Source organism: Ovis aries, chromosome 7 (assembly GCF_016772045.2).
Source record: "Ovis aries strain OAR_USU_Benz2616 breed Rambouillet chromosome 7, ARS-UI_Ramb_v3.0, whole genome shotgun sequence".
Lineage (NCBI taxonomy): Eukaryota > Metazoa > Chordata > Mammalia > Artiodactyla > Bovidae > Ovis > Ovis aries.
The window spans coordinates 33453091-33479818 of NC_056060.1; the positions used below are offsets into that span (position 1 = coordinate 33453091).

The 26728-nt window shown below is 39.6% G+C and overlaps 1 protein-coding gene across 5 annotated transcripts in view; it reads right to left on the reverse strand.

The window, feature by feature from the left end:
• FSIP1 (fibrous sheath interacting protein 1) overlaps positions 1–26728 on the reverse strand; it is a 210863-nt gene that overhangs the window by 7573 nt on the left and 176562 nt on the right. For all 5 annotated transcript variants that reach the window (XM_012181177.4, XM_060418584.1, XM_012181178.4 and 2 more), the window contains one exon: positions 13868–14378. In XM_012181177.4, the coding sequence (XP_012036567.3) occupies positions 13868–14378 (511 nt within the window). The remainder of the gene's footprint in view (positions 1–13867; positions 14379–26728) is intronic.

Genomic DNA, 26728 nt, shown 5'->3' on the forward strand with positions numbered 1-26728 from the left:
TTCATTGGAAGGACTGATGCAGAAGCTGAAGCTCTTTGGCCACCTGGTGCAAAGAGCTAACTCACTGGAAAAGACCCTGATGTTAGGAAAGATTGAAGGCAGGAGAAGGGGACAACAGAGGACGAGATGGTTGGATGGCATCACTGACTTGAAGAACATGATGGACCAGGAAGCCTGGTGTGCTGCAGTCCACGGGGTCGCAAAGAGTCGGACACGATTGAGCAACTGAACTGAACTGCACAGTCACCACAAGCTGTACATAAAATTTACAAGAAGAAGTGAAACATAAGGGGCTTGCCTTCATTGAGCTTACAGCTATGGGATAGTTTTTTGGGTTCTGAATGAAAATGGTTATGAATTTGGAGACATAAATCAAAATCATTATTATCATTATTATTTGCTTTGTACTAAGATTCCAGGAAGCTGAGTGAAACAAAAAGTAAATGTGACAGTTACGGTAGATAAGAACTGATCGCCTTTCATTTCTTCAATGTTAGAAGCAAATGGTGACACTAACCGAAGTGGAATGTAAATATGCTTCCAATCTTAGCAAGAAGCCTTTCATATAAGGCAGAATTGACAACAGCACCAAATAAAAGAGAATCAGGAGAAACTGGGACCCTCAGACACTGCAAGTGGGACTGTAAATGAGGCAGCTGACTTGGGGAACATCTGACAGTTTCTCGAAAGGTTACCATAGACCCAGCCATCCTCCTCCTGGGCATATCCCCTAGAGGAATGAAGACATGTGGGAGCTCAATCCCTCAGTCACGTCTGACTCTTTGTGACCCCATGGACTATAACCTGCCAGGTTCCTCTGTCCATGGGATTTTTCAAGCAAGAATACTAGAGTGGGTTGCCATTTCCTCCTCCAGGGGATCTTCCTGACCCAGGGATTGAACCTACAACCTCCTGCATCTCCTGCACTGCAGGCAGACTTTTTTTTCTTTTTTTAACTGATGGCTGAGCCATCACAGAAGCCCCAAATGGAAATATGTATCTACCCAAAAACCTGCACACCAAGATTAATAGCAGAATTACAAATAACAGCCAAAAAGTAGAAACAACTCAAATGTCCATCAGCTAATGAATGGATAAGGAAAAAGTGGTAAATTCACACAAAAGAATATTATTCAATAATAAAAGAGTAAAGTACCGATACAAGCCACAACATGAATGAATCCTGAAAACATTATAATAAGTAAGGGGTCAGACACAAAAGACCACATATTATATGATCCCATTTATATCAAGTGTCCAGACTAGGCAAATCCATAGAGTCATAAAGTAGGTTAGTGATCACCTAGGGCTGGGGGTTGGGGTAAATGGGTAGTGACTGTGAGTGGGTACAGTATTTTTCTCTAAGATAAGGAAAATATTATAAAATTTATAGTGGTGATGAATGCAAAATTCTGTGAACATTCTAAAACCCACTGAATTGTATGGTATTCTTGAAAGGTTACCCCAGAAAGGTTATATCCACATGCTAATCCCTGATGCTAAAGCTGAAACTCCAGTACTTTGGCCACCTCATGCAAAGAGTTGACTCATTGGAAAAGACTCTGATGCTGGGAGGGATTGGGGGCAGGAGGAGAAGGGGACAACAGAGGATGAGATGGCTGGATGGCATCACCGACTCGATGGACATGAGTCTGAGTGAACTCCAGGAGTTGGTGATGGACAGGGAGGCCTGGCGTGCTGTGATTCATGGGGTCGCAAAGAGTCGGACATGACTGAGCGACTGAACTGAACTGAACTGAACTGAATCCCTGATACCTATGAAAGTCATCTCACTTGGGAAAAGCATCTTAGAGATATAATTAAGGATCCTGAGATAAGAGCATCCTGGATTATACAGGTGGGACCTACATTAATGAACAAATGTCCTTATAAGAGACAAGCAGAGGGAGATTTGAGACACGTGCAGAGAGAGAATGTGAAGACAGAGTCAGAGACTGGATGATATGGCCACAAAGCAAAGAAGCCAAAGAATGTCAACAGCCGGAGAAAGTGGAAGAAGCAAGGAAGTATCCTTCCATAGAGCCTCTAGGCAGAGTATGGCCTTGCTGACATCTTGATTGCTGACTTCGGCCTCCAGAACTATGAGACGATAAATTTTTGTTGTGATCATGTGTTGTGGCAACTGTAGGAAACTAACACAGGTGTTCAGAGTAGATGTTGATAAAGCGGTTACTTTAAAAATCAATCTAATATTTAACAACAAATGATTCGGAGTTTCAGAGTACAGTGGAAAATGTAGTGGCATTGTCAATGCATGGAGAAGAAATATTAGCATGGAGAGGAAGGTGGGATGTATGAGAAGTGCACCTCAGTATCTCACATGTGAAATGAGGAATGGTAAGACCTCGGCACCACATCTTCATAAGTGCTAGTCCTTCTATCTGGAGTGCACTCCTTCTCACCCACCCAGTAAGTGACCACTCATCCTCAGAAGCTCAATTCAAATGCCACCTCCCCATCTCTCCAATCGTCCGTCATTCCCTCTAGTGTCGACAAATACTTTGTCCAGAAGTTCTTATACTTGGCCCCATATGCTGAGATTGTCTGCTTAAGTGCCTGCCTTCATCAATATCCTATGAAATAATTCAGAGCAGTGATCGTTACTCACCTGATAACCTAGGAAGAGCATCCTTAATGAATGAACACAATGGAACCCTGGAGCAGTGGTTTTTAGTCATAACTAAACAACAGACTCACCCAGACCCCATTCCCAGAAACTGGCTTTAAAAAACACAGATGCCCAGAGCCAACTCCTAGAAATTGATTTAATTCTGGAATAGAAACAAGGTATTAACCTGTTGTTAAATATCACCTGATGATTCTAATGTGCAGAGATAAGAAGCATTGTCTAAGGGATGGACTCAGTATAGCTTTACATGCCAGGCAGACCCGAGGCAGATGCCAAAGAGAGAGAGATCTGAAAATCAAAAGTACACAAAGTACAGATGATCCCATACCAGCTAGGTATGTCTCCAAATAAAATACTAGCCATGAAAAAGTAGTAGAGAGCTAAAGAGTAGGACTAGCTTGCCCTCAAGGAGAAGGCAATGGCAGGCCACTCCAGTACTCTTGCCTGGAAAATCCCATGGACGGAGGAGCCTGGTAGGCTGCAGTCCATGGGGTCACTAAGGGTCAGACACGACTGAGCGACTTCACTTTCACTTTTCACTTTCATGCATTGGAGAAGGAAATAGCAACCCACTCCAGTGTTCTTGCCTGAAGAATCCCAGGGACAACAGAGCCTGGTGGGCTGCCGTCTATGGGGTCGCACAGAGTCGGACACGACTGAAGCGACGCAGCAGCAGCAGCAGCAGCAGCACACTTCAGTGTGCAGACAGCTACTGGAGGGCATCTTGTTAAAACACAGAGCCTAATACAGTAGGTCTGGGACTCTGCAGCTCTAACAAGCTCCCAAGGGATGCCAATACTGCTGGTTCATAAAGCTACTCTACAGTCATGATCTTCAGTAACTCTTTCATGTTTTCAATTTATTCAATTTGAATGACGCAGTGGAATCAGAAGTTCCCAATACTTGACAAAGTGATAAGTTCATTACAATTAAATATCAAAACTCTCCAACATGCCATTGTTCACTTTATACTACTAAATTAACCAGTAGAGAAAGTGTTATTTTATGGTAGAGAAAATAATCAGGGGGAAATATTTCTATGAAGTCTACCCCAAGAAGAACTGAATTAGGGAACTACAGTCAATAATTTTTTAATAAACTATAATGAAAAATAATTTCAAAAATAATATATGTGTATATATATAAATGAAACACTGTAAATCACCTGAAACACTGTAAATCAACTATACTTCAACAAAATATATATTAAGAAAAAAAAGAAAATTAGTTGAGAGTAACTTGAAAAAATAAAATCACCAAATATAAATTTACTATATACTAAGCTGGTTTTAGAAAAGGCAGAGGAACCAGAGATCAAATTGCCAACATCCACTGGATCATCAAAAAAGCAAGAGAGTTCCAGAAAAACATCTATTTCTGCTTTATTGACTATGCCAAAGCCTTTGACTGTGTGGATCACAATAAACTATGGAAAATTCTGAAAGAGATGGGAATACAGATCACCTGACCTGCCTCTTGAGAAACCTATATGCAGGTCAGGAAGCAACAGTTAGAACTGGACATGGAACAACAGACTGGTTCCAAATAGGAAAAGGAGTACGTCAAGGCTATATATTGTCACCCTGCTTATTTAACTTCTATGCAGAGTACATCATGAGAAACGCTGGGCTGGAAGAAGCGCAAGCTGGAATCAAGATTGCTGGGAGAAATATCAATAACCTCAGATATGCAGATGACACCACCCTTATGGCAGAAAGTGAAGAGGAACTAAAAAGCCTCTTGATGAAAGTGAAAGAGGAGAGCAAAAAAGTTGGCTTAAAGCTCAACATTCAGAAAACGAAGATCATGGCATCTGGTCCCATCACTTCATGGGAAATAGATGGGGAAACAGTGGAAACAGTGTCAGACTTTATTTTGGGGGGCTCCAAAATCACTGCAGATGGTGATTGCAGCCATGAAATTAAAAGACACTTACTCCTTGGAAGGAAAGTTATGACCAACCTAGACTGCATATTAAAAAGCAGAAACATTACTTTGCCCACAAAGGTCCATCTAGTCAAAGCTATCGTTTTTCCAGTGGTCATGTATGGACGAGAGAGTTGGACTATAAAGAAAGCTGAGTGCCAAAGAATTGATGCTTTTGAACTGTGGTATTGGAGAAGACTCCTGAGTGTCACTTGGACTTCAAGGAGATCCAACCAGTCCATCCTAAATGAAATCAGTCCTGAATATTCACTGGAAGGACTGATGCTGAAGCTGAAACTCCAATACTTTGACCACCTGATGGGAAGAATTGACTCATTGGAAAAGACCCTGATGTTGGGAAAGATTGAAGGCAGAAGGAGAAGGGGATGACAGAGGATGAGATGGTTGGATGGCATCATTGACTCAATGGGCATGAGTTTGAATAAACTCCAGGAGTTGGTGATGGACAGGGAGGCCTGGCGTGCTGTAGTCCATGGGGTCACAAAGAGTTGGACACAACTGAGTGATTGAACTGAACTGAACTGAGAACTTGTTCTGAGGACCCTAATAGGATAATGTAATTAGTTTTCTTATATATAAACTGAATGCCATATTTCTCAAATATGCATAGCAAAATCTTGTGACTTGCATTAATTTGACAGATTGAGCACTCCACACCAGGGAGCCTGATTTTAATAAGTCTGGCTAGGGCCTTGGACATTATAACATGGGATGGATATCATATGGCCCCAAAGGGTCAAGCACATGAAGTAGAGAGGGCCAGATGGGGCCACGTTTTCCAGCAGAGTACATGCTCCTAAGGGAAATATCTACTATTCAGCTCTCCTCCCCAAGTGTAAGACCTGCTGATTTGCCAAAAAAGTCAGAAATCTAGGCTTTTATGAGAAATCTGATGAAATGTTAAGTACTATGTAGGCCTTCCAAGTCCAATCACTGCACTAATCATTTTATGTGAGTTTTCTCATTTGATTCTTATTATATTCCTAGAGGATAAGTACTAAAGCCATATTATCTTATAGATAAGGGAACCAAGGTAGAGAGGAGAGAGAGATTAAGTAATTTGCACAAGATCATCTGCTAAAAGTCAAGCAAAGATTCAAACCGAGGTCTGTCTCACTCACAGCCCACAGTCCTAACCCCTAAACCAATCACGCTGGTGGGTGGTTGAGCCAGGCATCTCTGCTCATCTACGTTCTAGCCTCGAATCCTGATACTTAGCTGGACTCTGTTAACTTTATCCTTTGGGTAATTAATTTTCTCCTTGATTTTATGTTCTCAGTTTCAATTTAGAGTGACCAACCTTCCCAATTTGCCAGAGACTGAGGGTCACCCAAGACAAGGGACATTCAGTGTAAAGTCAGGAGACTCCTGAGCAAACCAAGACAGTTGGTCTCCTTAGTTTTCATTTAATGGTGTTATGTTAAAAATAACCCTATCTGATTCACTGTTACATTTGTTATAGAAATTTTAAAAAACATTATTCAATAAGTGGGTCCTATGGGAAATTTCACTGTTTTCCTCGAAAAATTAGTGTGGTCTTATCCCCCTTTTTTACTGTGTGATTGACTTTGTGTCCCTTTATGCCTTACTCTATCTTTGTTATTTGCCAATCATATTTTCCTCTTAGTTACATGAATTTGTTGATAAGCAGCTCAAGTGCTTGATTAGAAAAAAAAAATACTGTACATGCATAGATGCCTTTTTGATTATCTAGAAATCAATTCAGCATAAGAAGCTTTGATTAAGTACTGGACTAACCACAGACCTGCAGCACTAGTATACCTGGCAGTATCTCCATGGTTGATGTGATCAAGGACCACTTACTCCTCTCACACGTCCATGCGGGGGAACTTTCAGTGGGGATGCATCCAGCTTTACCCCCACCATGGGAAAGAACAGTCAGTTATCTGATTGGTGAGCCTAGGGGAAGAAACAGCATGCTCAACCCATTCCTCTCTCCAAGGGGGTCACCATTCTCTGCCAGGGTGCCCTCTGCTCCTCATACTACTGATCCACATGGACAGGTGTCCATGGGTGAGGCTTGATGATCTTCACCTCTGCCAGAGTGAGTAGTAGGTTTATCTTGAGGGCATAACATCAGGAAGACCATTTGGCTACCTACCCAGATGACATCAATCCCCTACTTTTCATCAGCAATAAAGCCAACCTTCTAATTTTCATTTGTCAGAATCTATACCTCTCTCAGTTGGTTTGATAGGAATCGGGAAGAGAAGACGCTATTTATCGGTCTTCTGAAACCCCAACAGTAGGTGAGTGTAACACTGAATTTACTGGATCTTGTATCCAAAAAGTCAAATAACAGTAGTTACCACTAAGCTTAAAACACAAAATGAAAAATGAAGTATTTCAGGAGGGGGCAATCAAGGTGGCAGAGTGAAAGGACATGAAGCTCACCTTCCCCCACAAACACATCAAAAACACATCTAATGGCAAACAGTTCTCTCTGAAAACAAACTGGCAGAAGGACTCATAGAGCCAAGGCTATGAGAAACATACACACAGAATTAGAAAGGGAAGGAAAGCAATCGGGACAGGACCTGGGCCCCTGGGAGAGGATTCAGATGAAAATGGAGATTACTCAAGCAGACACCTGCCCTGGGGAGTGAGCAGTTCAAGCAATAGGTTGGGTGCTCCAGTCTGGGGTCTTTTGGAGGGGAGAAAAGCCCCTTGGCTTGTTGGAGGACCTCTGGAACAATTAGAAGGGTTATGGGAAGCTTAGACTGTTCGTGTAAGGGGTGTATACACACTGGCTAGCCCTAAGGCAGGACAGAGAGACATTTGCTCTAGGAGCAGCTGGTTTTCCATGCCTGCCTTGCCATGTGCCCCAGCCAAAGCTCCAGCCTGCTCACCCCATGCCATACCATGGCACTGAATCTGAGGTGCCCATGACCAAGAAATGATTCAACTGCAGGACACAAAGGTAACCCAGTCCTGAGGTGGAGTCTGGGTGGGATGGCAGTTGCCATTGTTGGCATTTACTTAAATGGAATCTCAGAAACTGCTCAGATCTCTGACAACAATTGCTCCACCACAACTCACCTCCTGATACACATCAAGACCCCATATGAGCCCCAGTCAGCCCTACAGAATGGTTCCACCACAGGGCAGGGGTGGTAGAAGCTGGGGGCAGTGATCAGTTGTGAGGGACAAAGGTTACTAGCACTCAAGCCTGCATCTGAGCAAAGACATAGCTGCCTCCATAAGTAGCACATCAGACTTCTGTCTGTGCATGGACCTTACTTATTTCAGCAGCCCCCTTCTCTGGGGCAAGAGTTTTGAACAGGGAGAGGGAAAAACACACACTTAAAAGGAGCAGAGTCAGCTCAGAAAGGAGGAGATAATAAAGATCAAAGAAGAAATAAATAGGGACAAAAAACTAGAAAAGATCAATGAAACCAAGAGCTGTTTTTTTATAAAGATAACAAAAGGGAAGGGAAGCAGTAAAAGTCATATTTGTAGATGACATGATACTTTATATAGAAAACTCTAAATTCTCTACCTAAAACCCATTAGAACTAATAAATAGATTCAACAAGGGAACAGGATATAAGATTAATACACAGAAGTCTACTGTTTTTCCATATACCAAAATACTATCAGAAAAAGAAAATTTTCCCTTTTAAAACCAATCTCTTTTAAAATCACATCAGAAAGAATAAAATATGTAGGAATTAACTTAACCAAGGAGGCAGAAGACCTATACTCTGAAAACTATAAAACATTTATATAAGAAATTGAAGATGATACACAGAAATGGAAAAATATCCTGTGCTCTTGGATTGGAAGAATTAATATTGTTAAAATGGCCATACTACCCTAAGCAATCTACAGATTTAATGCAATACTTATCAAAATACCCATGACATTTTCCATTTTCCACAGAACTAGAACAAATAATCCTGAAATTCATATGGAACCACAAAAGACCCCAAACTGCCAAAGCAATCTTGAGAAAAAAACAAGAACAAAGCTGGATGTATAACCCTTTTAGACTTTAAACTATACCACAGAGCTACAGAAATCAAAACAGCATGGTACTGGCAGAAAAACAGGCATGTAGATCAGTGGAATGAACAGAGAGCCCAGAAATAAACCAATACACCTACGGTCGATCCATCTATGACAAAGAAGGCAAGAATATGCAATGGAGAGAAAAATTTCTCTTTAATAAGTGGTGCTGGGAAAACTGGGCAACTACATGTAAAAGAATGAGGTTACAACATTTCCTCACAACATATATAAAAATAAACTCAAAATAGATTAAAGACATAAATGTAACAACTGAAACCATAAAACTCTTATAAGACAAAATAGGCATAACGTTTTTGACATAAGTTGTAGTAACTTTTTTTAGTCTGTAGCCTAAAGCAAAAGAAATAAAAGCAAAAATAAACAAACAGAATCTAACTTAACCGCAAAGCTTTTGTGCAACAATAGAAGCCATCAATGAAACAAAAAGACAACCTGCAGAATAGGAGAAAATATTTGCAAATGATATGACTAACAAGGGTTTAATATCCAAAATATATAAACAGTTACTACAACTCAATATCAAAAAAACCACCCAATCAAAAAATGAACAGAAGATCTGAATAGACATTTTTCCAAAGAGGACATGCAGATGACTAACAGGCACATAAAAAAGTTATTCAACATTGTAATTATCAGAGAAATGCAAATCAAAATAAAATGCAATATCACCTCACAACTGTCAGAATGGCTATCATCCAGAAGTCTACAAATAATAAATGTTAGAGAGGATGTGGAATAAAGGGACCCTTGTACACTGTCTGTGGGGATGTAAATTGGTACATTCACTGTGGAAAACCATATGCAGTTTCCTCAAAAAACTAAAAAGAGAACTACCATATGATCCAGCAATTCCACTCCTGGTTCTATACTCAGGAAAAAAAAAAAAATGAAAAGACTAATTCAAAAAAACACATGTGTCCCAAAGTTCTTAACAGGACTATTTACAATAGTCAAAATATGGATACAATCCAAGTGACCACCAACAGAAAAATGCATAAGTGACATATCCATCTATCTACCTACCTATAAAGGAATATTGCTGCTGCTGCTGCTAAGTCACTTCAGTCGTGTCCAACCCTGTGCGACCCCATAGACGGCAGCCCACCAGGCTCCCCCGTCCCTGGGATTCTCAAGGCAAGAACACTGGAGTGGGTTGCCAGTTCCGTCTCCAATGCATGAAAGTGAAAAGTGAAAGTGAAGTTGCTCAGTCGTGTTCAACTCTTAGCAACCCCATGGACTGCAGCGTACCAGGCTCCTCCGTCCATGGGATTTTCCAGGCAAAAGTACTAGAGTGGGTTGCCATTGCCTTCTCTGATAATAGAATATTACTCAGCCATAAAACGAATGAAATTCTACCATTTATAGCAATACAAATGAACCTAGAGTATATTATACTTAAATAAGTCAGACAAAGAAAGATAAATACTGTATAATATCAATTACATGTGGAATCTAAAAGATAACACAAATCAGTGTATACAGCAAAACAGAAATTGACTCACACATAGAGAAAACAAATTAATGGTTCCCAGAGGGGAGAAGGAAGGAGAAGGGGCAAGTTAGTGATATGTGATTAAGAGATACAAACTACTATGTGTAAAATAGATAAGCAACCAAAATATATTCTATAGCACAGGGAATTCTAGACATTATCTTCTAATAACCACTAATAGAGTATAATATGAAAAAATATTGAATCACTATGCTACACACCTGAAATCAATATTGTAAATCAACTACACTTCCCCCAAAATGACGCACTTCACACCGGAAACTTCTAATACATCTGTGAAGCAAATCCTTATCTCCAATACCACAACTGAAATTGGTCCTCAGTGTCACTAGATTTGGACCCCAATGCTTTTGAACTGTGGTGTTGGAGAATACTCTTGAGAGTCCCTTGAACTGCAAGGAGATCCAACCAGTCCATCCTAAAGGAGATCAGTCCTGGGTGTTCATTGGAAGGACTGATGCTGAAGCCGAAACTCCAATACTTTGGCCACCTGATGCAAAGAGCTGACTCATTTGAAAAGACCATGATGCTGGGAAAGATTGAGGGCAGGAGAAGAAGGGGACAACAGAGGATGAAGTGGTTGGATGGCATCACCGACTCAATGGACATGGGTTTGGGTAAACTCTGGGAGTTGGTGATGGACAGGGAGGCCTGGTGTGCTGCAGATCATGGGGTCGCAAAGAGTCAGACACGACCGAGCGACTGAACTGAAGTTTTATCTGACTCTATCTTTTAGAAGCAGAATTTTAAAATTCATAACAGACCTCAGCTCATGTAGGAAAATAAAACAATATATTTGCTACTTAAAGAGAAAATGATGAATGATTCTTCTTATTTTCTTCCTGTCTGCTTACAGAAATCTCATCTGAATCATACATTCACACATATCTGTTTCCTGAGAAAGAGAGGGAATCTAACATAACAGCTGAATACACTGTAATTTCTGATTATAATTACATCTTTAAAAGGCTTTTTGCCAGGAAAATTGGTTTAGCATCTAGTTTGGGGGTTCACTTTTGCATAAATAACATAATGTCCAATTTGGTATTTTAGAATAAATTGATTAACAAGTTATTTTAATAATTGTAAATGTTGAGGTTAGTAAAAGAAAAACTCCCAGGTTCAGATAGGCTGACAAGCATCCAAAATAATAATGTAGGATTTATTCCTTAAAGTTTATCATGTAATAAACAGAAAGTAAAATATGGTTCATATATTCACATCTATTCTATCTTAAACCTCCATAACCACAGGGTTGTTTGAGTCAAATACTGGGAATATCTAGAGCCATCAGAGGCATGTTTTCAGAAGTTAAAGCTAAATCACCATAGCTTCTTTCCATTATGTCATATTAAATTCTAGTTCATTCCATGTTTTCATGTTCTACTTGGCGACAGATACACATCAGTGCGACTGACATTCACATGGAAGTAATGTCATATCCCAGTAAAATGCTCTTCTCAACCCCCACATACTGATTCCATGAGAATGAGGCCCCATACACAATAAATCCTCATACCCACCTGAATAAGTTTTGATTACAATTGACAAAAACGAAATCCCAATACTTTCTTCCTAATAAAACCTTTTTGTCCAAAAAGAAAAATACACTGCAATTTTAGAGTAGAACAAAGTTTTTACAGTCTATTTGTTAAGTGAAGAAGGTTGGCAGGAGAAGACAGACCACACTCATTTAACTGAATTATCTGCTGTAAGTAAACTCTGCTGCTAGGTAAAAAGAGTATAGTTTGTGGAATTTCACTAAAAAAAAAAGAAGAAAGTTCCAAATCTTTATGTAGAATATCAGGCTTGCATAATTCTTAAGCAATACCATGTGCTTTCATTCATAATGTGAATAATAAATGTGAACTGCATTTTCAGTGTATTATTCTAAAACTAGGGCTTCCCAGATGGTGCTAATGGTAAAGAACCTGCCTGTCAATGCAGGAGATATAAGAGAGGTGAGTTTGATCCCTGGGTTGGGAAGATCACCTGGAGGAGGATACAGCAACCTACTCCAGTATTCTTGCCTGGAGAATTCCTGGAGCCTGATGGGCTACAGTCCACAGGGTCTCAAAGAGTCGGACATGACTGAAGCAACTAGCATGCACTCACACATCTAAAACTGGATAATTTAAATTCCTTTATTTATTAAACAGGCACTTGATTTAAGGCAGCACTCTGGATATCAGAGAAGATCTAACAATGAATCAGAAGATAGGACCTCTGTCCTCAAAAAGGTTACATAGTTCTAAGGAAGAGTATATGGGTGTGTGTGCCTAACAATGCAAGACTGTGTAAATGATGTGATAGGGGACTAACACCCTTGGACATTCAGAAGAGAAGTAAAACTTTTAAAACAGAGGAGCAGGGAAGGTTACATAGACAGGATGGGGTTAGAATTCAACTACCATTGAAGGTATACCTGCACATTCCTGAGAAGAAATAGTCTTGAGCAACATAGAGAGCACTGTGCATCCTGAGCCCAAATAAGCTATATAACCTGAATAACATTTAAGGCACTACATAGAGACTGATTATGAAGACAACTTCAGGTCAGATTCTGAAGGTCTTGAACAGCAAGTGAAGGAATTCAAATTTCATTCAACAGACAGAGGAGAGCCGTGGAAGCTCTTTGAGCTGGAGAGTATGTTCATCAAAGTTGTACTTTGGGGGAATAAGTTTAGGTGGTTGACAATGGCTGGAGAAGAGACAGCAGAGCAGGCATGTCTGATCAGGCTACTGCACTGATCCAGCCGAGAGGGGAGGAACAGCAAGGGAGTGATGGACATGGCAGGCAGTGCAGAAGCAGAACGAACAAGATTTGAAGACTGGAAGTGGGAAGCGAGGCAAAGGGCAGAATCAATGATGACTCTCATTTTAAGCCTGGGGGACTGACGAAATGGAAGTCAAGAGGGAAATCTGAGTTGAGAGGGAAGGATGAGGAAATTAGTTTGAGTTCATATCCAGATGGCAGTTTGAAATACAGGGCTAAGGAGTTAGTTCAAAACTAATAGATGATAGATTTAATAGGTAATAGGTATAGATTTAATAGGAAATATATTTTAATCTACATGAGAGGAAAAGTTGAAGCTATTTAACTTCAAAGTTTGAGTTTATAAACTCAACAAATATAATACAGACTATGTTAAACCTCTAACATAAATAATTGAATATTTGTTTATATCAAAAATTGCCCATAGTATTGGTATTTTGTACCATTGGTAAGATACAAAAAAAAAAAAAAAAACCTGACAATATACAAGTAGCTGGGAGGGGAAGTTTGTACACCGAAACTAACAAAACCGCAATGATACACAGCATTCCACAAATTCACTCCTCGAAACAAATATTCATCACTGATATTTAGAAGTTAAAATACTAAGCAAATCTACTCAAACTATTTGTAGCCATTCAAACTAATTTCTCTTTTCTTCTGAAATCAACACTGCTTTCTGGATAACCATAACTACCATAACTAATAATGGCATTAGTTATTAAAAATAATGTATTTTATAAAAGTACTAATCCCAACAATGATCTGATAGAAACATTAATAAATATGTTCTTACGTTAGCATGCTCTTAACTGACCCATCTGTGACTTTCAAGGATACCTCCTTATCCTACTATATTTTGAACTGTATTACCTTTATATTGAAGTGTTTAGTAAAGATTATTTTCAGTGTATTCTCCAAGCCTCACCTGGTTTGAGTGTCTCTGGAGGGCTGAGTTTCACATGTTGGTCTTCAGATGAAAGGCTCACACTGACGCCATACAGTGGATCGTCCAAGAAAGAGGGCCTTTTCAGTCTCCCAATGCCCAGAGTCTTAGACATGAAGTAGTCTTCTGCATCACCAATAACCTTGTCCTCAGAAAACTGAAGGCACTTCACATTCTCTGCTTCAAGGAGAAGAGCTGGTGACGTGTGATGCCCAGTCAAGGCTTTGGTGAGAAAGTAGCCTCTGGATGTTTCACATTCTCCATTCTTGGGCACATTTATGTCCTCCACTTCAGTGCTTCTAACCTTTGTTTTTGACCTGTTTAATGACTCAGAGAGAATAGATCCAGAAAGTTGGGGGAACTCAGGTGTTATATCCTCAATGTCTTTCTCTTCTCTTTCTGGAGACAGTCTAACTGTGGACTTTTGTTTGAACGAGCATTCATCCAGAAGACACCTTAACTGTTCCTCAGAGAGAAGTGATGTTGAATCTAACTGATGAGACAAACCAAAAGTTTTCAGTCAGTTGAATGAGTAAACACATTTATCTTTGGTAAGCTTTCAGTAATACAACATAAATGCAAGTAACAGAAAATCCTTTACACAAAACACCCAAACAGTACAACCATTCATTTTAAATCATTCAAAAATGCAGGGGAAATGTACAACACACCTAGAGAAGAAGCTTAGACTCAATCACACATACTAAAATTCAGGAAAAGTCCCATGACACCGATGGAAACAAATTATTGCACCAAACTAACCACTAACACTCTACATACAGTAATAACCTTGGGCTGAAATGAAGATATTAGAAAAACCCTTCAATTTTTAAGTCTTGGGGCATCAAGCAGGGTAGTAAGTAACCACTTCTTTGATAGAAAGAAAGAAATTCTGCCACAATATCTAGTTGGTGTTTCTCTGTTTCCTCCATTTCTGGGTATGAACCCTATCACCACCCAATTCCTTAACTCAGGCAAACAGGGTGGATTAACCTGCCCCTGGGGATTCACCACTCCTATGTCTGTCTACAGCTTTCAGTGGACAATGCTACAGAAGACAGAAAAGGAAGGGAGAGGGGGTGATGCATCCTGAGATGTGCAGTGGCTTCCGTGCCACAGGTCCAGACAGAGGCCAGGGGCATTCCAACAGCAGTGCACTCTTGGAGGAGGATTTGATCATTTAATCTCTGTTTGTAAACATTATCAGGATTGATTGTTTCAAACAAGATATTAAGGATTTAAAAACTTTTTTTTCTCTTCCAGTAATGTTCTCAGGAAATAAAATTAATCAAACAAAATTAAAGAGCTATGTGTTGTACAAGAATTCAACTGAACAGCATGCCACTTGAACTGCAACAGTGATTGGAAAGGAACATGACTGAAATATATTGAAAGACACTGAAAAAAATTCTCCTTCTTTAAAGAATTAGCACTGTACCTGATTTACATAGTAGATTATCTAGGATAACATTAATCCTCCTTTACAGGGGAGTGAATTATTTGACAACAAGAAATCCAAATAAAAAAATTTAAAAAAAGAAATCCCAATAAGAAAACCTAATCATGACTTGTAATGACCTTAACTTTTACTTCAATAAAGTAAAACAATTTTATTGGTCTAATCTGTAGTACACAGTAAGAATTAACTGAATACTCTGCATTTACAAAGTATTGGTGGGGAGCTATCATGGAACTAGTACAGTTAATTCCCCATAATTGTGTAATGCCTCTAATGTAGCTAACAAAAAGTAGCATGTAAAAAGAACGTCATATCATGCTTTTAAAATATATCATATGTTTTAAAATTGTATTAACTTCCATATATTAAAAACCAAGTTTCATACTGGCAAGTACCATTAAGAGTTTGAAAGTAACAAGAAATTCAGGTAATTCACCTTAAGGTTAATGTGCATAACAAAAAAAAAAAAAGGAGTTATAGCTTTTCTAAAGAAAAAAAAAGAGTTGTATCATATATTAGCAAATCCTACTTTTAATCACTAGACATTTCAGGTATCAGGATGTAGCACTTTATCCATTAGTAGCAGCATTTCCTTTACCCAACTATGTAAAGCTAGACAGCTAGAAAATGAGAACAGTCCTTATATGGTACCAGATAACTAAAATACACCTTCAAAAGCTGCTTATATAAAATTCCTTGCAATGCATAAATAATTCGCTAGGATTTAGAAACGGTCCACTGACTGTTATCCTCAGCAAACATCAAACCAAAGGCTTAACATAGGAAATTTCCAGACCTTAGGAAAAAATAAATCAGTCCATCCTGCAGCAAGAGGGTGAAGGAATATGGAAGGAGGTATCTGGGAGGAAATAAAAGAGGGGGTGGTGGAAAATTGGTAGATTATCTGATACGTTTGATCACGTCCCCAAATAATATTGATAGGATAAATGCTTAGAAGTTCCAAAGATTTATTTAGCTAGATACACAGAAAATTAAGTCAAAGGAAAAATAATTGTGAACTCTGAAAAAACAAGAAGCTATATGAAAAGAAAGGAAAGGAAGTTTTTCAGAGAGATTACAGAAAAATAAGCAAAAGAATATAATTATTAACTCTACGACAAACAAAAACAGAAAGAATACTATAGAATACTACTTACAAGCACTGAAATTGGAGCTGTGATCAAAAATCTCCCAAAAAACAAAAGCCTAGGACCAGATGGCTTCACAGGAGAATTCTATCAAACATTTAGAGAAGAGCTAATGCCTCTCCTTCTAAAGCTGTTTCAAAAGACTGCAAAGGAAGGAACACTTCCAAACTCATTCTATGAGACCACCATTACCCTGATACCAAAACCAGACAAAGACAACACACAAAAAAAGGAAACTACAGCCCAATATCACTGATGAACATAGATGCAAAAATCCTCAACAAAATTTTAGCAAACAGAATTCAGCAACACATCAAAAAGCTCATACACCAGGATCAAGTTGGGTTTATTCCAGGAATGCAAGGATTCTTCAATCTACGCAAATCAATCAATGTGATACACTACCTTAACAAATCGAAAGATTAAAAAACATATATGATCATCTCAATAGATGCAGGAAAAGCCTCTGACAAAATTCAGCACCCATTTATGATTAAAACTCTTCAAAAAATGGGCATAGAAGGAACCTACCTCAACATAGTAAAGGCCATATTTGATAAGTTTACAGGAAACATTATTCTCAATGGTGAAAAAGTGAAAGTATTCCCCCTAAGATCAGGAACAAGACAAGGGTGTCCACTTTCACCACTATTATTCAACATAGTTCTGGAAGTCCTAGCTACAGCAATCAGAGAAGAAAAAGAAATAAAAGGAATCCAGATCAGAAAAGAAGAAGTAAAACTCTCACTGTTTGCAGATGACATGATACTGTACATAGATAACCCTAAAGAAAGTATCAGAAAATTACTAGAGCTAATCAGTGAATTTAGCAAAGTTGCAGGATACAAAGTCAATAGACAGAAGTCACTTGCATTTCTATATAGTAACAATGAAAAATCAGAAAGAGAAATTAAAGAATCAATCCCATTCACCACTGCAACAAAAAGAATTAAACATCTAGGAATAAATTCACCTAAGGAGACAAAGGAACTGTACACAGAAAATTATAAGACACTGATGAAAGAAATCAAAGATGACATAAACTGAGATATCCTGTGTTCCTGGGTAGGAAGAATCAATATTGTGAAAATGACTATACTACCAAATGTAATCTACAGATTCAATGAGATCCCTATCCAATTACCAATGACATTTTTCACAGAACTAGAACAAAAAATTTCACAATTCATATGGAAACACAAAAGACCCCAAATAGCCAAAGCAGTCTTGAGAATAAAGAATGGAGCTGGATGAATCAAGCTTCCTGACTTCATATTATACTACAAAGCTACAGTCATCAAGACACTATGGTACTGGCACAAAAACAGAAATATAGACCAATGGAATGAGATAGAAAGCCCAGAAATAAACCCATGCACCTATGGGTACCTTATATTTGACAAAGGAGGCAAGACTATACAATAGGGCAAAGACAGCCTCGTCAATAAATGGTGCTGGAAAAACTGGACAACTACATGTAAAAGAATGAAATTAGAACACTTCCTAACACCATACACAAAGATAAACTCAAAATGGATTAAAACCTAAATGCAAGACCAGAAACTATAAAACTCTTAGAGGAAAACACAGGCAGAACACTTGATGACATAAATCAAAGCAAGATTCTCTATGACCCACCTCCTAGAGTAAAGGAAATAAAAACAAAAGTAAACAAGCGGGACCTGATTAACTTGAAAGCTTTTGCACAGCAAAGGAAACTATAAGCAAGGTGAAAAGACAACCCTCAGAATGGGAGAAAATAATAGCAAATGAAACATCTGACAAAGGATTAATATCCAAAATACACAAGCAGCTCATGCAACTCAATGCCAGAAAAACAACTAACCCAATCAAAGAGTGGGAAAAAGACCTAAACAGACATTTCTCCCAAGAAGACATATAGATGGCTAACACATGAAAAGATGCTCAACATCGCTCATTATTAGAAAAATGCAAATCAAAACCACAATGAGATATCACCTCACACCAGTCAGAATGGCCTTCATCAAAAAGCCTACAAACAATAAATGCTGGAGAGGGTGTGGAGAAATGGGAATGCTGTTGCACTGTTGGTGGGAATGTAAATTGATAGAGCCACTATGGAAGATGGTATGGAGATTCCTTAAAAAACTAGGAATAAAACCACCATATGACCCAGCAATCCCACTCCTAGGCATATACCCTGAGGAAACCAAAATTGAAAAAGACACATGTATCCCATTGTTCACTGCAGCACTATTTACAATAGCTAGAACATGGAAGCAACCTAGGTGTCCATTGACAGATGAATGGGTAAAGAAATTGTGGTGCATATACACAATGGAATATTACTCAGCCATGAAAAGGAATGCATTTGAGTCACTTCTGATGGGGTGGATGAACCTAGAACCTATTATACAGAGTGAAGTGAGTCAGAAAGAGAAATATCATATTCTAACGTACATATATGGAATCTAGAAAAATAATACTGAAGAATTTATTTACAGGGCAGCAGTAGAGAAACAGACATAGAGAACAGACTTATGGACATGGGGAGAGGGGAGGAGAGGGTGAGATGTATGCAAAGAGTAACACAGAAACTTACATTACTGTATGTAAAATAGATAGCCATGGGAATTGGCTGTATGGCTCAGGAAACTCAAACAGGGGCTCTGTATCAACCGAGAGGGGTGGAATGGGGAGGGAGATGGGAGAGAGTTTCAAAAGGGAGGGAATATATGTATACCTGTGGCTGATTCATGTTGAGGTTTGACAGAAAACAGCAAAATTCTGTAAAGCAATTATCTTTTAATAAAATATTTAATATAAAATATTATACAAGGAAAAAAGAGCTGGTTGGAATTTCATTTTAATATTTCAAATTATTATTTTTAAATTAGTTTTATTTAAAATTTTGAATAGCACTTTTATTTTTATATTTTAAGTTACTTTAAATTTTCTCAAAGTAATAAAATGCTAAAGAAATAACTGTTTAAATGTTTAAGCAAATATGGTAGCTCCTTGTCCCATTTATCCCCACTCTTTAGTTTTGTTTTTCAGAGTCAACCCCTTTTAATTCCTTAGAAGTTTTCCCCTGCCATTGACTTTATATACTGTTTCTTAATAGTTTTCTTTCCTAATTGATCAGTTTTGTGTCAATACCTCATATTTCATATCAATCATACAATGCTAATGTATTATTACATCAATTATATGCTGACTTATTTTAACAGTAGCCAAAGATTAACTTTGTTACTTCAAATATCCCTTCTCTTTCCTACCATTTTTCCAAAATAGTCAAATCACAATTTTTGGTTACCCTGGTCATCACTATTTATATTAAGACTTGTGTTTCCTATTAATTTTCTGTTTTGATGATCTGTCTATTGGTGTGAGTGGGATGTTAAAGTCTCCTACTATTATTGTGTTACTGTTAATTTCTGCTTTTATGTCTGTTGGTGTTTGTCTTACGTCAACCAGCTATATCTTTGGGTATCAGAAGCCTATCCAGATTTCAAGGAGCCTGAAATTTATATAATCTTGTAGCAGGGGAAAGGTACTTCTTTAAGAAAAATAATACAAAAGTACAAATAGACAATAGGTACGAGAGTGAGTTTCTTTTTCTTTAGAATGTGAAAAGATCACAGCATCTTAATGGAGGCTTGGAAAATCAAGTTCATCTCTTATGTTATCTCTTTGGATCATTTACCAAAAATGCTTATATAGAAATGTTTCCTGATTACAACCTAGCTTCCTCTCCCCACTCAAGGTTCATACAAGAGAAGGGCCCTGGAGCTTAAGCCTCCCTGGGTCCATAGTACATCTACTCCTGAGTGCTCCAAGATAAAGCACAGAAATCTGGAGGAGGGCATGGCTACGCACTCCAGTATTCTTGCCTGGAGAATCCCATGGACAGAGAAGCTTGGCGGGCTACAGTCTACAGGGCTGCAAAGAGTTGGACATGACTGAAGTAACTAAGCACGTGTGCGTGCGCGCGCGCACACACACACACACACACATACACACAGAGAAATAAGGTCAACTACAATCACCCTGATCCTCTGTGGGAAGCAGTTCAATGGGAAAGAAAACATAGAAGACTTGAACTTGGGCTTCAGTCCAAGCTTTCCCACCTTGTTCTTGTCACTTAAGGACCCATTTCATACAGCTATGAAACAGGGAACTGAAGAACTCTGCATTAACTTCCAGCTCCAAAATTTCTTTTTTGTGAATAACCACTCCAAAATTAAAAATAAATATAAGAATGAGATGTTCAATTGTACCTCAGAATGTGACCTGGATAGAATTTATGAAGACAAAACATCACAAAAAGGGAACTTTTATTTCTTGAATTTCTTCACAATACCAATCTTGAATCCAAAAAAATGAAAAATTCTCTAGTCTCAAAACATTATAAGTAAAAGTGAACCAAGTATATTAAGCCTGCAGATTAAATTAAATTCATCACAGTGTTTCTGAGTGGTAATATAACAGACACAACACAAGCCACCACAAGCCACCTTTCTCATCTTTTGATTCTCTGCAGAGCCTTGCCCATAATCTAAGCTCAGTAAATCAGTACTGTGGGAATCAAATGAATTAAGGTTGCTGAGTGTTTTGAAATGGCTAAGTACTACGTTACTATAAGTTATTTACAAGTGCTGAATGGGACTAAACTGGGTCTTATAACAAATATCCCTAATGACCCTTGATAGTGCAGGGGCCATAATCCATATCCTTCATCAGTTTGCTTTGAAACTCTGACCTAATGAGCTCCATTAGCTGAATGACTCACTGTGCAAGCACAGTCAAGTAACCATCTGTTCAAGTCCTCACCTCAAAGTATTCATCTTTCATGCCAGCTCTAATTTTCCAGTATTTCATAAACAAGTTATTTATTCATGCTATTCCTGTCCTTTATGAAATTCACCATAGAGCATTTCAGTCTTCATTTTTCCAGACCAGAGCCCAATCTATTTTCTCTCCTTCTATGAAAGCCCCTCTTTTCCCATCCTCATTTCAGTAGCCTTTTTATGGATCTTCTTTCTTGTTTTAGTCAAAACAGACACACTCCAGAGTCAAAGAGTAAATGTACTCAATTTTCTCATTAGAAAAAAAATACTATAGACCACTTGTGGTGTTAGTTCTCAAGCATCTTGCTGGTCTTGTTGGCACCCCAGGTGATGTCTTACAGAATAATAACCAGCATTCACTAAGCACCTACGTTGCGCCAATACTGCGCTATGCACCTTACATGTATCAATTCCTTAACTCTTCATAACAAATCAATGTAGATACTATTGCTATTCCCATTTTATAGATGAAGAGCTAAAGCAATAAGAAATTAAGAAAACTGTCCTTGGTCATACAACTAGTAAATGGTGGAACTTGAATCCAAGTAGTCTGGATCCGCCTGTATGTTTAACTACCAGGCTACACAGCCTCTCACCATAAATGAGTTCTCCCTCTACCATTCTCCACATGTCCTTTTCCAAACTGAGCTTCCTTCTTCAGTCCATTCCCTCAGATATTAAAAACTCTTCCTGTAGATTATTTCACTTAACTTTGGATTTTATTACCCACACTAGCTTAGTATCTTACCCAGATTTACACAGTGTCCTCTCCTTCAGTTCATTTCAGGGAGAAAAAAAAAAAAAGACAACCTCAGCTCCATTCCCAGGGTGCCCACTGTTTACACTTCTCCACCCATATAAACACCAGTTTGGTGTAGGAGCTAAATCTGATGGGGAGTGCAACTTGAAGTTGCTGGAGAGGGATCACAGACTGTGGATTACCTCACCCTCATCCCTGCCTCCCATGCTATGCTCTGTATCTGGAGTTTCCCCAGTCATAAAAATCTCTACTCATTTCACACTGGATTTATTGACAAGGCAATCAAGATAACGTCTCCAGTACAGATAGCCAGAAAGTCAAGCATTATAAACTAGCAAAGGCAATTTTGCCCTTTGATGTAAGCTCATGTCTGATGTGGATTTTCCCGCCCACAAATGTTAAGTTCCTGAAGACACACCCTATAAAGCCAATACAATTATCACAAATGAAAAAAGGGTGGAAAACCGAAACATCCTAAATGATTAACAGCAAGAATATGGATGTAAACAGCTTTCAATGACATCAAGTTCTACTTTATCAGAAGCAACTAGAAAACATTCCAATATACCAATATATAAGTTTACAACTCTTTGTTGCAGCCATTGCTGGCAACACCTAAGTACTGGTGTAATCAAAGGTTTTTAGCCACAAGGAACAGAAATCCTTATCTCAAAAAACAAGGTAAGGAACGATGAACTAATTCTTTAGCTTTTGCTTGTCTGGAAAACTCTTTATTCAGGCAGTAGAGGTGAGTACTGATGAAAGATCTAAGAAGTCATCTCATGGATGGTTTGCTGAAGTCATCAACAAGCAGGAAATGAACTATCAACAGGCCTCTTGGGGTCTGGAGCTGAGAAGCCCCCAGGAACCAAAGTCATCTGCTTCATCTTGTTCTCTTACTAAGTCCCTGTGGTCTCAACTGCTTGTTCGATCCATCCTCCTCTCTGCAAATCAGCTTTCTCTGTTTATTAATGGTTTCTGCTCTCTCACAACCTCAGCTTGACCAGGTAGCATGAATTAACTCTTGTCTGCACTCAACACGACGTTAAGAGTCTAACACCCAACAATGACTGACCATGGTCTTTATGTCCATTAGCTCAAATTTTTAAGCAAGATAACTGAGTTGGTCATTGACCAGGTGACAGACTGACCGTGTCAGTTTCAAGTGTTCAACCACTCGTCCAATCACCTGTGGTGAGGGTCACATGGTATGAACTTGGCCATTCAAGTCCATGTTTCGGGGTAAGGGGTATTTCCCAAAGAAGAAGGCATGAGCAGAGAGGGATCTATTGATCACTGTGCAACTTTTGAAATTGCCATTAAGTAAATAAACAATAGAAGGGGCCTGACATTTAATAAAGTATAAAGGATTAAGAATCAAGGTGTTGCTGAACTTCACCAATCTCATTCAGTCTGAGCATCCATTGAATAGCTCACTGAGATATAAAAGCAGAATTACTTGTCAGAAAATAATCACTTGGGATAGAATAGTAAGACTTATAGTTGGACTACAGAATAGCATTTGCAAGTTGACACACCACCCATCTGCTCATATAGGCTCAGCAGAGTCACACCACTAGTTGCGGCTCTTAAGAGTAAAGTCTAAAAAGATGATGAGGGTAAGTGATTAGTATTCCGTTTAATGTCTGCATCAACCAGGATGCAGTGCCAAGGATTCATAGACGGAATGAGCTTATTCATCCTGCCCCCCTTAGCTCCTTTCCGCTTTATCCTATTCCTCCCCTTTCTCTCTCACACCGAGACTGCCTCAACTGCATAGAGGCAAGTCTGGCAGGTACAACACTCTTTAGGAGGTCACAAAGGTCCTGGGGGCCAAGCAAGATCTGGTATATTTTCACTCAGAATACTCAGCTGTCCAGCCAGAGGAGAATCTGGACTCTAGTTAAAAGGAAAGCAAAGGTCATTGCCAGAGAAACGATGTAAAACATTCGGAATGAGGGCTGAGGCAAGGTTGTAAACAGGAAAATGAGTCAGCCCCCAGGTCAGAAGCCGGAGAAGCTGTGCACAGAACAACACAGAGTGCGAAACAGGCCAAGACGAGTGGTTCGGAAGTGAGTTCATGAATGTTGCAGTGGTGCTGGAAGCCTGATCTGATGCAAGGCCTGCATGTCAAAGTAACTATGTAGCATAGGACACTGCCCTTGCCCGGGCCGCCTATCTTCCCCAAACGGCTGGGCGAGGCAGGGCCTGGAAGGGTCTGCCTGATGCGTCTGCTCAATGAAAGGCGGCCGTGCCCCTGAGCACTCGGTGATGGTTTTCTCCCAGCCTCGGTACTAGAGCTGCTCTCCATGAAATCAGGCTTTCTGTTTCTAAGAGGACGAGAAGGGTGGGATGCCAGTAGAGTCCCAGTGTAAAGCGGAAGTGTGGGCATGGATGGGAGGAGCTAGAAGCAGGGTACGGGATTCTCCATTCCTCCACTTTGAAAAGGGGCCAGGAACTGAGCTTTAGTTGGGGACACAGTCAGAAGGGTGCAGCTGGAGAGCTAGATCGACTTCACAACGTTGGTTTATAAAACAATGATGGGGAAAGGGAGCTCTCATCTTTCCATTCTGGGGGAAAATTGTCATTTGAGGATTGCCAGCAGTTGCTATTTTCTAGGACAGAAACAGTAGATCCACTTCAATCAGATTCTCTTTGCACTGAGCAAGACATTGGAATGGCCCCTCTTTAACACATCTGCCACTTTCTTTGCAGAAACAAGGCTTGGGATCCAACTCCACAGCTGGAAAGAGCCTGGCACTCCTGCCCTACATTCTCAGCAAAACAAAGCTTAACCAGGACGTTGCTGGCAATGAGGTGGACAAGTCTGCACACAACGCATTTTTTTCTGGTCACAGGGGGCTGGACCACCCACCCACCCCCCACTCCCTAGAGAAATAAATCCTGCATGTCACTTTTAAAACAACCACATCTCATTGTTAGGCAAGATTGATGATTTATTGCACAGTAACAGTTGTGAAAATCATTTGCATGGTTTTCTCTACTCAGTTTGAAGTTTATCTTTACTATGTAGAGATAAGTTGGGTCAGAGGAGGTCATGATGGTGTCAGAAGTCAAGAAGACCACTAACTACTTAAATGCTTAAATGTGGGCCAGAGTCCAGATCAAACCTCACCCTTTTGTCAGAGGTCAGCTGGGACTTGAGTCAAGTTAGAGAAATTTGGTATTATCAAAATAGATAACCAAAAAGGACCTACTATATAGCACAGGGAACTCTGCTCTGTAATAACCTAAATGGAAAAAGAATAGATGCATATATAACTGAATTACTTTGATGAAACCTGTACATGTGAAACTAACATTGTTAATCAACTCTACTCCAATAAAAATAAAAAACCCAAAAAACAAGAACCTAAAGAACCTCCGTATGCCCACATGACTGCCTCTCTAAAACTTTAAATACTTCTCTTGATATCATCTAAACTTCCCATTAAGGAGAAGTGATCTCAGAACCCTGTCTCTGTCTGGGATCTTCAACATGTACTGTCTAGGCTAGCCTGCAGGCAGAGGTGCTGTGGTCAGTACAGGACCATCCCCAACAAGTGCTCCTCTAAGGTCAGGGGAGTATATCCAACAGGTGTTGAGGAGGATAACTGACCACCACTCACGCCCAGTCCACAAGAGCACAACGGAGGCTATCTCTCGGGGTGCTGAAACAAAGTGGAGATACAGCATGGCCCTAAATGTAGCACCTGGCCGCCTCACAAGGCCTGTCAATGGGTTGAACAAAGCCTACAGGCTCTGACCAAGAGGACTTTTGCTTTCCAGAGAGAGCAGCCTCAATGCCACATTCATCAGCTGCTCCGAGAACAGTTCTTCTGCCTTTTGCTGTGAAGGATCTCATTAAGGTAGTATTATCTAGACAGCCCCAAGCAAAGAGAACACTCAGTTGGACCCCACTGGTCACCAAGCAGGACCCTATGCAGCCTTCCCAGAACAGCCTTCCCTCCCCCATGTCCCCTGCAGGTCTTTTGTCTGTAAAAAAAGTTTAGTCAAAGATTAAGTTTAATCAGAGAAGTGGGGGGAAAAAATGCAAAGGCAAAAGAAAACAGTCAAACAGGACCAAACAGTAATAGTTTAGCCATTAAACAAAGTCAAGGATCTTTAGTTCCTCCTCAAGGACTTCATATAATATTCTGAGCCATGTCCTTAGAGCGGTTTTGCAGGTACCGACGCCCCCACCAGGTAGAAGACGTGAACTGTACTTTGCCACAAGCAAAGATCTCAGACTGATTGTAATCAGAAGATTGATGATGGTGACTTCCTATTACCTCACCTCCAACCTATCAGAAGAAGGTCCATGAGCAGATCACATACCCCACAAACCCCCTCCCTCACTCTGTCTTTAAAAAGCCTTTCCCTGAAAGTCTGTGGGGAGTTCAGGTCTTCTAAGCACAAGCTGCCCCGGACTGTTTGCTTGGTGCCCTAGAGCGAACACTGCACTTTCCTTCACCACAGCCTGCCGTCAGTCAGTTGGCTTTACTGTGCCCCAGAGAGCAGACTCAAGTTCGGTTCCATAACACAACCCACACAAGTGACATCCCTGAGAGATGCCCCAACCCTGGGAACTGGAAAGGAAAACTATTTCCTTGAATGTACAAGAAGTTTCCTAGCAGCACAGAC